Source organism: Aulonocara stuartgranti (genome assembly GCF_965226115.1).
Source record: "Aulonocara stuartgranti genome assembly, chromosome: 7".
Classification (NCBI taxonomy): domain Eukaryota; kingdom Metazoa; phylum Chordata; class Actinopteri; order Cichliformes; family Cichlidae; genus Aulonocara; species Aulonocara stuartgranti.
Window position 1 is genome coordinate 23509445 of NC_138945.1, and position 12682 is coordinate 23522126.

The 12682-nt window shown below is 41.8% G+C and overlaps 1 protein-coding gene across 4 annotated transcripts in view; it reads left to right on the forward strand.

The window, feature by feature from the left end:
- The first annotated feature begins 1762 nt into the window (after window positions 1–1762).
- LOC309711023 (mediator of RNA polymerase II transcription subunit 13-like) overlaps window positions 1763–12682 on the forward strand; it is an 89088-nt gene continuing 78168 nt past the window's right edge. For 2 of the 4 annotated variants that reach the window (XM_082540990.1, XM_082540993.1), the window contains exons 1-2: window positions 1763–2410; window positions 2806–3430. In XM_082540990.1, the coding sequence (XP_082397116.1) occupies window positions 3359–3430 (72 nt within the window). In that variant the 5' untranslated portion in view covers window positions 1763–2410; window positions 2806–3358. Of the gene's footprint in view, window positions 2415–2805; window positions 3431–12682 lie in introns of all 4 variants that reach the window. The other 2 variants (XM_082540991.1, XM_082540992.1) reach the window with 2 other exon arrangements.

A 12682-nucleotide genomic window follows, 5' to 3' on the forward strand; every position in this document is an offset into this window, starting at 1 on the left:
CGTGTGTGTGTGTGTGTGTGTGTGTGTGTGTGTGTGTGTGTGTGTGTGTGTATACATATTTTACAAATTAAATAGAGTAAACAATAAAATAAAATATATAAAAATATACAGAGTTGGTTGAGACATGTGCAAAACAGAGGCATTTATATACAGTGTGGAGTGCATAATGTTGAAGTAGTGGAGGTGAGGTGTCTATGATGTGTTCAGCAGTCTGATGGCCTGATGGAAAAAGCTGTCTCTCAGTCTGCTGGTTCGGGACCGGATGCTGCAGAACCTCCTTCCTGATGGAAGTAGTCTGAACAGTTTATGGCTGGGGCGACTGGAGTCCTTGATGATCCTCCCCGCTTTCCTCAGGCAGCGCTTCCTGTAGATGTCTTGGAGGGAGGGAAGCTCACCTCCAATTATCCGTTCAGAGCGAAGTATTTGTGATGGGTTGAGTTTGTTGGCTTACTTAAATTTGAAATTAAAATTTAACAATAGCATGAGATTCTTTTCAAATTATTTATTTGATCTATTTTCATGCTAAAACAATAACTACACATATTACAAAGAAAAAAGCATCAATGACAGAATTTGCTAAGTGTGTACACAATTGTTGATCTTGAGAGGAAACCAACAAATCTCTATTCAAACCAGCATTTATCAAATGTGTGGCCTTAATGTCTTGGAATATGTAAAGCTGTAAGAAAATTACAGAGGTGCTTTCACTTTTAATGCTGTTTTAATGTATAGTAAAAGCTTTAGCAAACTATTGCCCAGTTGCGAAAGCCTGAATGGGGCCGTATCAGCAGGCTACTATTATCTCCCAATATTAGCTATTTGTTGATCTATCATTAATAACACCCGATAGATAAAAATGTAAAAAGCAAAGAGACGAAAGAAACACCCTTCAGCATAGTTTGTTCACCACCAGGCGAATAACTTAATAACTAACAGGAATTCGGTATCTTAATTTAAAAAAAAAAACTGCTTGACTGTTTTCTTTTTTTGTAAAACTGTACATTCGAAAATTCATTGATGACAGCAACAATTATATTTTAGCATTAAAAATATATTCAAAATGCATTTTAGCATTTTTAAATGTTTTTAAAAATAAATATTTAACTTTTTTGACACCATACACTAAAACAATAGTTGAAATATAGTAGTAAGTAGATATACAGTTAAACAGCCAACTCAACATGACCTTGGTTCTGGCGTCTTAGGCCTTGGGGCTAGGGTGGGGTTCATGGTGGACTTGACTCGTGATAACCTGTGTGTCTTTCAAATCTTGGCTGCGGCCCTGAATACAACCACTCTAAATAACTCCCAATCTTTGGTTTGACTCCTATTGAGTATTTTCATTTTTTCGCGTGAGACAAGCCTCAGAAATGTTTTCAGATTATATGTGATGCACATGCTGAGTGTAAGACTAACCTACATAGATATCTCTTATGAAACACTGTGTGCTCAGTAAGTCATTCTGACCTCTATTCTGTCACATCCTCTGTTGTGAGAGCACAGATACATTATGTAACCAATGCATCACAGAATGACACCGTGCAGTGATAAAAAAAAATAATATATATATATTTAATAAATAAAATAATAACCCTTCACGGCGCGTTTCAGGCAGAACAAAAGATCACAGAAACAAAGCGCACTGTCGCGTCCGCCTCTAATATCAAATACACTCAACTACTGTAATCCTGGACTTTGATCACGTGAGTACAAACTTGGCCAAATGGAAAAGGCGAGTCTCGGGTAGTACGCTTCCGACCGCCATTACATTACAATGCGCGGTGGGCTGGACGATCGTGCGCGAAGAAACGCCACAGCGCTCGGCGTAAAACAAACAGACACGGAGGGTGAGAGTGACACATTCGGGCTGCGCGCACGCATACACTTCCATAGCTGCATAATAACGCCGTCTGAGAGATAAACAATGAGGAAGGAGTCGCCGCCGAGGAAACCAAACACGCCTTTGAGGATTTAATTCAATAGCGAAAGAGAAACAGGAGGATGCGCTTTTAAATGCCGAGGTGGTGCTTTATGAGACATTTCAAATATCTTTATATCTGCAGCATGCAACATATTCTTTATGTCAGCAACGGGCGCCAGACAAGGACGGACACTTCTGCTTGAACTGTGCGTTTTTAAAGAAATCCTACCTGATATATGTATTTTTTTTCTGGTGTGCAAGACTGAGGCTGTTGTGGTCGCGAGAGGACGTTTCGTAATGATACAAAGCTGAAAGGAAGGAAGGATTTTTTCAAACCTCCGTCTGCACAGACGCCTGTTTGTCGTTTTCCTGCTGGTGGAGTGAACCCTGCAAGAAGAGTTTTTTTCTTGTCTCAACGCTTTGACTCATGATTCAGGCTAACTGAGGAGCCCGCTCGACTTTGTCCGTCCTGCCGCGGAGGAGCACTTGGTTGGTTGGTTGGTGTGTGTTTGTGTGTGTGTGGAGGGGGAAGCTTTTTTTAGAGACCTCTCCGTCTGCGCTCCCGTTTAATTCAAGAGCAACAGAGGGATTAAACATTCCTGCCCGCACCACCCGTTTGTGTGTGTGTGTGTGTGTGTGTGTGTGTGTGTGTGTGTGTGTGTGTGTTTTCACGCACACTGGGGTTACATTATTGTGAGAGGAACGGTTGTGACAAGAAAGACGGCTATAAATAGCACACGCGATTCTCGAAAACTATCACAAGTGGTGCATCAGCTTGTGGAAACGGAATCAGATATCCTGCGTCCTCCTCAACTTGATTGTTTCGCAGTGCAGCGATTATATTTCAAGAAGTTTTGACTCTTTAATTTTTTTGTTTGTTTTAGGAGGAGGAGAGGAGGTAGGCTGTTCCCAGAGCGAGGAAGAAAAGGGAGTCGTCGTCCCCCCCCTCCCTTACAAATGGATTACGGTCATTTAATGATGAAACTATCCGCGGAGAGACTGATTTGGAAACAGGCGAATCTTCCTCGGGATTGAAATGGATACATTTGTGCGCTCTCCGGCTGTTGACAGTGATCAGATTTGGAATCGCCCGACCTGGATTGTAACAATGTTGTGATCCCCCGCACACGCTTGGATATATCAACACTACAACACAGGCTTTTTTTGTTTTTATTTTTTTAATGCATTTTGCACTTCTTTTTGAAAACGCCCATCCGACCACTCCGAGCCTATTATCCGGACCTCTTGTGAGGTTATAAACCTGCTTGTTTTTTTAAATTTCATTTTTTATATATAAATTGTTATTTTTAATTTTTTTTTAATATTTTTGGGGGGCAGATTCGTGAGGGAACCGATTTGTCAGCCCCTGCTCGGTGTTTGATAACCGATGTAGGATTTCGACATGCCCTGCGCTGACGACCCCAAAGGCGGACCATTATGACTACATCGGCGAATTGGGTGGCTAACGGGGCAAGCCTTGAGGACTGCCACTCCAACATCTTCTCTCTGGTACGGTATTAATAAATCATGTTCGTCACAGACACGCGAGGCGGCTGTGATGGACAAGTCATAAGACAGTGGGGAGGCACGCTTTAATGTGTGTCTGCTGTACGAAGGTGAACCAATCGCTGATGTTGTTATTAGGCAATCATTAACACGGGTTAGTGATTCGGAATAAACAGCATATTTCACCACTGTATGCCTGATATCATAAAAGGAGGGTTTAACGAGGATAATTCAACTTTGCTATCACATTTTCAAACCAAAACAAATCTCGTGGCGCTTTAAAACGCAGGGTTCAAATGCTACTACAACTGACTGGTCAATTATTTGTGTATTTGCATGTATCTGGCAAGTAAACAATAGATAAACAGTCATTTATTTTCTCCCTATGAAGAGCACAGTGGCCATTATCCTCCACCCCCTTTAAATAATCATTTCACTGGAAATCTTGCAGGAACTCTAACGCATTGCCAAGCAACTAACTTGGAAAGGAGCCCTGCTGCTGCCGCTGTCAGATATCTCTACAGCCAGAGAATAAAGCAAAAAAAAACAAAACCCAAAGAACCCCCCCCCCCCCAAAAAAACCCCCAAAAACAACAAAAAAACAAAAAAACCTCCGATTTTCAGAAAATAATAGTTTTATGCATGGCGCTGCTAGAAAAAAAAATGCTACCTATCTCATAAATTGGAAAAAGAAGAAGATCTGAGAATGAGAATTAGTGGAATAATTGTCTCACAAGAGAATTTTTTTTCAAAGCAAGAGAGATCTTGACAGGCAGCATCATGTATTAGGCACACAACGGAAGCAGCACTTTCACACTGAAAACAAGGTGTTTTTGACTCTCCAGGCAGCAGCATTTTTGCAGAGGGTGGAAGAGAACCGAGCGGCGGTGCTTTCACAGTTTTTCATCCTGCAATCAGCGAGTTAACTGTCTTACTACAACAGGCAGCCAAGTGGAAAGGCATGCGGTAGACTGAGCTCAGGCGCAGGCTGCCGCTGAGAACCACAACAACATATGGGTCCTGGGGGCTTTTCTTTAGGTGATCATGCAGGTTGTCGAACTGCAACAGCAGTTGGGACCCTGTTACACTACATACTGAAGTCATAGGGGCACATGTCACATGATTTAAAAAGCACGACACAAAACAGGAGATAGGGGAAGAATAGACTTTGTAGTTAGCACAGAAAGTCAAAATGAATCATCACTTCTTCTTTCTTGTGTACTTGAGTAATATTGGTGTCTGTAACTGGAACAAAGGGGGGGATTTCGAGCTATTTGAGACGCTTGTTTGGATTGCAGTTGCACAGAAACACTGGCATTACGCTAGAAGTCAGCCTGTCAGAAAAGAAAACATCGATTGCCTCTCTGTCACCGTGTCATTCGCGGATATTCCCTTGTGTGTGCGTGGGTGTGTGTCGGGGGAGAGAGCTTGCATTCACTCGCTGTGGCATTATTGGCCATCGTGAACATCCCTTTCAAACGCAGGGAGAAAGACACCATCCATCAGCTGACTTGTTTAGAATATTTATGACTGGCTGGTGCCTAAGTGGTTGCTCACTGGCAGGACTCATGCAGTTCCAAGACGGGACAAAACACTAATGAGACACCGAGTATCCTGATTATAGGGGATGATGGAGACAAAGAGACAGCAATGAAGAGTTGCATTTTGATGCTCATGTGACAAAATGCGGCAGAGGTGGAGGTTGAGGTGCTGTTAATATCACCCGAAGGGAATGAAATGAATCAGCAAACAAAATCTTCAGCATATTCGCGCTTATTGTTTCCTGCAGGCGTCGCTTTAATGCAGAAACGGTTATTGATTAGTGGATGGAATATTGATCAACAAGGAGAGTAATTATTACCTTTATTTAACCAGGAAGTCCCAATGAGCTCAGATCTGTTTTACAAGGGAGGCTTGGCCAAGGTAATCAATCACAATATAATAAATATAATATGTTAAAAAAAAGAAAGCTACAAATACAACTTAAAATACAAGATCTACAGCATAATGTAGAATATATAAATACTCATAACATTTAACATGCACAGGTCTCCTGCAGTGCATTCATTCCTTATGATGCTTTTAAACTCACCACTAGATGCAGGCATGATGGAGATGAGGTCTTTCTGTCTGAACTATAAGCACATCAGGAAACAACCATTTAGAGGAAAGTAGCTGGTAACTGTTACAAAGCTACAAAGGTAGAGTGGAAGCTTAGTTACTATTGCTTTGTAGATTAGATGAACCAGCTACTCCTATTCTTCTGATTTTATGAATCAGTCGAAGGCAGCATCAGGTTTTTTTTTCTTTTTCATGACAATAAAACTGGCTCTGAGGTGGGATGTTTGTGTTTTTTATCTTTCCCTCTAGGTTGTGTTCTAGTGGCTAATCACTGAGCGCTCCTGCTCTGACAGCCTGTTAAACAGCATTCCAGCATGCATTAACCTTGTCGCTCACACCGACTTGCTTACTGTTATTGCAACCCGCACCAGTAAAAAAACAAGGGTACCTTAGGAAGCATAAGCTCCCATAATGTGGGAACTTCATGGGGGCACGGTAGGATTACTGTCATGAGCTCCGTGTGGCCCGTGTCAGATTCTTGAGATTGCTGCAATCACACAACCCACAAAACAACTGTCTTGTGTGCTGGAGATCATCCATCTGTGACAGAAAGCAAACAAGAACCTTTTAGGTGGGAGGCAAAAAAAAAAAAAAAAAAAAGAAAGGAAAAAGAGGTGACACGGTGAGCTAAGTCGAAGTGGCACTGAAACAGGGAAGGGTGGAGGAAAGGGAGAAGAGGAGAAACAGGAATGTTTTGGGCTAAAGGAGCGAGCAGAGAGAGAGGGAGAGGCTGATGGACTGAAGCAGAATCTGTTTTCATTTTAGGAAAGTATTATGACTGATGTGCATTTCCTGACTGCTAGCCTCAGCCTATTTGAGCGAGAAACTGAGAGTGAAAGAGTGAGACAGAGCACGAGAGAAAATTAAAGAGGGAGAATGTAATGGGAAAGAGAGTGAGTGAGAGAGAGAGAGAGAGAGGGAACAGTCATCTTTCTGTGGACTGGGCAGGTTCTTGTAAGACTGAGTCCCAGCCTGAATATGAAACGCAAGGAGGAGACAGTTAAGAGCCTCACAACACAGGAAGCCTGTGTGTGTGTGTGTGTGTGTGTTTGCACTGGGCACACTGTAAACCATGCAGACTCTGGAGGAAAACTTCAAACACCCGTCATATTATACACACAGGCAGACAAACACACCCGGAGATGCTTTCACAAACACAAGCAGCAACACAAAAAGAGAGGTGGTGGTTAAGAAAAATAAACACCCACATTCCCACACTCAAACATATGTATCGCAAAAGTGCACGGGCACACTAAAGTCCTCCCACTCTTGCGTGCGCGTACACACCATGCACCTCGTCGCCTTCATCCGGGTTGTGAATGTATCCTACATCCCGGGCTTGTGCAAACATATGTGGAATGGAGAGACCTTAATTAAAGGACTTCTCCTGTCCCCCTCGACAGAGGCACGTGGAGTGTAACACTGGTAATTAAGTGTCCTCAAGTAGAGGTCTAATGTGATCAACTAAAAGGTGCTCATTAGCCAAACTATTCCAATAGAGATCTTGCTTGTATAATGATGATGCTACTGTCTGGCGTGGACATAAAAATGCTAAGAGATGAGGCTGAGGGAATAGCATTAACAGCGGCGTCTTGATTTATGGCAGGTGAGCGGCCATGGCTTGTAAGAAGAAGCAGGTAATCAGGAGCAGTGCCTTTTTAATTTAAGCTGTTTGCGTCTGCTTGTTATTAATGGTAGAGAATATTGCAAGGTTGCTTAGGGATGAAAAAGAGCTGGTGGTTGGATAGTGTGCATGTCGTGGTCTGCTGAGCCAAGAAATTGTTAAACTGGGCATCATTTGAATTGTGTGTTGGAACTATACAGCAAGACTACTGTTTTTGGTATTTGGTACACTCAGAGAATGAAAAATGTATAGCTGTTTAATATATATATATAGGTTGTTTGTTTGTTTCTACCATAATGACCTCTAAAAATAAATAATTATTAGCAAATAATGTCACGTATATTACTAGTAGTAGATTGTCGGTCCTCTCAATACGATAGATATTTTTAACATTTTGAGATATTCAGAGATTTATCATTTTTTATTTAAACTGCTAATTATGATCACCTTACAAAAGCACCCAGGACCCATATGTTGTTGTGGTTCTCAGCGGCAGCCTGCGGCTGAGCTCAGTCTACCGCATGCCTTTCCACTTGGCTGCCTGTTGTAGTAAGACAGTTAACTCGCTGATTGCAGGATGAAAAACTGTGAGTTAAACTTTGTCAGTATTTGTTTTACCAAAAAGATAGTTATGTCACTTCAGTTTTTCTCTTGCTGCAAAATGAGATTAGATTGTCAAGCATCAGGGCGATCGTGGATCAAGAGTTGCGAGTAATCGGAAGGTTGCCAGTTCGAGCCCCGCCTTGGACAGTCTCGATCGTTGTGTCCTTGGGCGAGACACTTCACCCGTTGCCTACTGGTGGTGGTCAGAGGGCCCGGTGGCGCCGGTGTCCAGCAGCCTCGCCTCTGTCAGTGCGCCCCAGGGTGGCTGTGGCTACAATGTAGCTTGTTATCACCAGTGTGTGAATGTGTGTGTGAATGAGTGGATGACTGGATGTGTAAAGCGCTTTGGGGTCCTTAGGGACTAGTAAAGCACTATATAAATACCGGCCATTTACCATTTACCATACCAATGCTGTCACTGGAACCTGCTATAAATGAATAAAAAATTCAGACTAAACAATAAGTTGGCAGTTACATTCAATCTGTTTCTGATGATAGAGCAATTAACTGTGATAACTTTAATTGTGATGTCAAAAATCACATGTCCGTTGCTGTCTGTGTAGAAATTCACTATTAACGATTACAATTGCACTGAGCAATATTCCTGTTCTATAGTAACATAACCAGAATACAACCAGCTGGCAACCAATTGAGTCGAGTCCCCTTGAATTCTGCTCATTGACAAAGATTCATTCAGACTGAGGGCAACATGCCTGCAGTCTGTATTTATAAACTACTTGCAACTATTTGCAAACCTTCGACAATCTCGCTGAGAGCAGTTGCAGTCAGTCCAAGTCAGACTGCAACTGTTTGCAGAAAGGTTGCCTCCTACCAGGTGACATGTACCAATCGCCTTATGATCAAAAGTGTGAGTGATTGTGCTGGTGTTGGATGTTTTTTCGGTTTCCTTGGCTAACATTATCTCAGGATTGTGGTACATGAGGTTATCCCGCTTATTCATCGAATTCCCAGAGTATTTTGGGATTGTCTGTCCTGTATCGATACGCTATCACTACGTGAAACTATGCTGCATCAGGTTCCCCCTACATCTAATAAGTAGCAAAACATACAAAAGTAGCAGGAGTATGTGAGTAATAGCTTAGATGTAGTGTCACCATGATGCTGTTTATTCTTCTGCTGTAAATGGCCTGCTCAGTGCACGTCTCAGTCACAGTTATTTACCCGCCAAAATCATGGGAGTCCAGCCATAAACCAGTCTTTAGTAACAATTTTTCAAACTGTAGCTAAAGACATGCAGTGATAGCACGCAGAATGACTTGTTTCCTTGTGTAAACACAAGCATTTTTTTAAGAATAAATTAGCCAATAAGCAAGAAAAGGTAAAGGAAAATTTTTTAAGAAGCATTAGCTACAACATATGTAGTGTTAAACTTGGTTAAGACTACATTAAGCTGTTGAATCGTATGTTTTTAATGGAAGACACCCCACGCTGTCCTTGGTGAACATTATAAAAGCGGAGGAAGAAACTGCTCACTGGTGTGTTTTGTTATAGAATATGCAAGTGTATAGCACAAGGGATTAAGTCATTCCAGGCTTGTCTACACATACAGTTGTCAGTATAAATTTAGCATCTTTCAAATCTATGTGTATATAAATAAGAAAAAGATGATTACAAAATCAGGATCTGTCAGATGAAATGATGAGTAAACAAACCTTAATCTAGGCATTCGATATCAGATGCCGGCATTGTTTAAATAAATGCGCTGCGGCTTTTTTATACAAAGATTTTTAAGGGCGACACTGAAGCCAGGACAGCATTAAGGAGTGATCATTCCAGGCTGCTCGCTTGTAGTTCACACAGGTAGCGCTGGCTTCACCTAGCCTCTGTGCGACACCTCCCACTAATCTGCCATCGCCGCCGCAGAGGGAATCCTTTGTCATGGCAATAGGTCTTGTTCAAGCAGTGGCCCACCTGTCTGCCTGGACAGGGCATGCTCTGTGTCAGAAACACATGCTGCACTCAAATAAGTTGTGAATGACCAGTGTAGTAGTTACAGAAATAGGATAGAGTACGAGTCGAAAACAGGAAGACGGGAATCGCCTCGCTCGTACTTCTGTTTTCACTACACATCCCTTTTCTCGTAAATACTCTCGAGCGTAGTCATGGATCTTATCTGAGCAGAGGGCTTGTCAGGGACCTGCCGCAGAGGTGAAGAACGGTTCAAAGGCAGAGTGGGCGGGAAGGGAGGGAAGGAAGCGCCGCCGGTCCCAGAGCTGGATATGGGACAGGATGGTGCAGGAGTATTTTGGAGCACGGTGGCTTGAGTGTGAAATATGTAAACCCAGCAGTGCCAGCTGTGTTCTATTCTTAGCGCCCGCTGGTGCTCCTGCATGTGTGTAGGGCGACAGAAGTCTGAGAGGGGAAGGAGGATTGGCAGGAATGGGCAGTAGCTGGTGCCATCAGCTGCCCGTGACAGCTGGAAAGTTTGGTAGGTGGTTGGCGAATAGGCTGATAGACTTTTAGAGAAATGTGTATTGAAAACATCATTGTTTAGTGTTGCTTTTGCCATTTTCTTGTCATACTGGGATAAAAAGTACAACATTTTCTTAGCTTTGCACAAGAAAACATTTTATTCACAGAAGAAAAATACATATATATATATATATATATGTATACAATTTAGACTAAATGGATACTGTGTATTACACAGTAGGTTATATTATTTGTATGATAATGACATTAAAAATAATCCAAAAGGTACAAAAGAGCACAAAGACAGCTGTGAGCTGTAGTTCAGACTTATTCTACCTGCCACTCAGAGTGGTCCCACCTCTAGTAATGCATATATTTCAGCCGTAATGAAATTTAAATGGGCCAGTTATAAATAAAAATCAGTTTCATGCAGCTGTTATGAAGGGGAAAGTAGCTATAAAAACCAAAGCTGTATTTTACCATGCTATAAAGACGTTTAACTCTATTGTAAGGTTGGACATTTTAACATGAGGGTCTGTGGGGACTGACTTGCTTTTAGAGCCAACCACAAATGGACATTGGAGGCACTGCAGTTTTTGGCACTTCAGCGTTGGCTTCATTTTTCAGCCCTGGAGGTTGTAACTTGGATGATGCAAAACAGCTCTTGATATACATTAAAGCCATGATTTAAATGTTTTATGAAAATATTTAGAAAATAAGGAGCCATGCATACTTTCCTAAAACAAGTTGACGTTGTAGTTAATTATAGATCCTAAGTAAATGCAGTTTCCATCAATTCAGTTGTTATTTGTTATCTAAAAAAAATAAAGATATCCCCAGCAGAGTCACATTTCCACCTACTTCTGCTGTTTTCCGCTACACATGAATTTCACTTTGCTCCTCCACATCTGGATTCAACACAAATTCCAAAGGATGGTACCTAATTGTTAGACATATTCCAGAAACCAGTCAAACTTTTGTTTTATGATGCCGCAGGTCTCATGTAGCATCACACAGGCGTGCTGGGCTTTCCTCGGGGAGATCTGTTTGCTGTCTCTCCACCTGACTGCAGGCCAATTGACAAAGAGAATTTCTTTTAAGGGAGATATTGCCCTGCTTGTAACTGGGCAAATATTTTCTGCAAGCCAGACAGCTTTGCCAATATCATGGCTGGCTGGGATTCAATTGCTGTTAGAGCGCACTTAGGTTAAAGGGTTTCTCATAGAGCTGCAAAACAAGAGGGGAGAGAGAAAACATTAATGTTGTCTGCCGCGCTGTTGCAAATTCTAATTATCGTGTGTTCATGTTCCATTGAGAGATTATCTGCGACCAATCAGACGGGTACTTGATGAGAACAAACACATTATGTGCAGACTGTTGATTCACGACCGTTTGTGCATTGATTCTCACTGCTCTGCCAAACGGCGCGCTCTCTCTCATCTTGAATTAGGCAGACACTCATGATTTTTCAAATGCTAATGAAAATTTGTACAGCTCAATTTCAGTCCTGGCTTGCTTTATGGAATAAATGGACATTGCAGCGTAATAGCGAAGCACAAAGAGGTTTGATGGAATATTTACCAGACAGGACTGAGTGAGTGTGAAGACACGGGGCTGAAAGCGTTCATGCCATGTTGTTGTTGTATCGGGTTGTAAAGAGTGAATGGATGCAAGAGGAGGACTTGAGTGGGATTACATAAGATTGTGTGAGTGCAGAGGACTTTTAGTGTAAAAGCTCTGATTGGCTACCACGCCCACTTAGTAAGCAAAACAATGGATTACAGACAGCAGTCGGGTGAGTTGCAGGTTGGAACCTGTTCAGGTGTGACCTACTGAGATACTAATGGCCTGGCAATGCCTTAGCCCTCCACCCACTCACCTACATGCAGTTTCGTGCTTTTCAGGTTCCTTCCTTATATTCTGTTTATCTGCTGTGTGATGAAACAACTGAAAAGTCATGTTGACTTATGGAGGGCTGTCTTTTTATCTGAAACGGTATCCCTGTGGGGGGGGGGGGAAAAAATCAATGCAGGAAATTACAAGCCAAATTAGATATTTTTCATACTGCTTATGCTCCATTTGCCCAATTTCAGGAACAATCAGACTATTAACTACTTGTAGGCATTTCAAAAAGCCTCCATGCAGTGCTAATTGTACAATTACTGCACTGAGTAATTTTTTTTTAATACAATTTAAGTCATTCTTGCTGCACAAAAACTCAGTGTGTAATCCTGTACAACGGTAATGTTCAGTCACATCGGAGCTCATGAATTCCAGCTGTATGGGGCGGGGGGGAGTAATGCTGTAATTTCTAACAAATATTCTTAATCTATTGTAAGTTCAGCATTAATGAAATTGTAAATAACATTTAGCTGTAAATAGTGATATGATGAGCAATAATACTTGCTAATTATTATTAACAATATAAAATCTGAGACTTTGGCATTCATTCATTCGACTAATTTGACTGAACT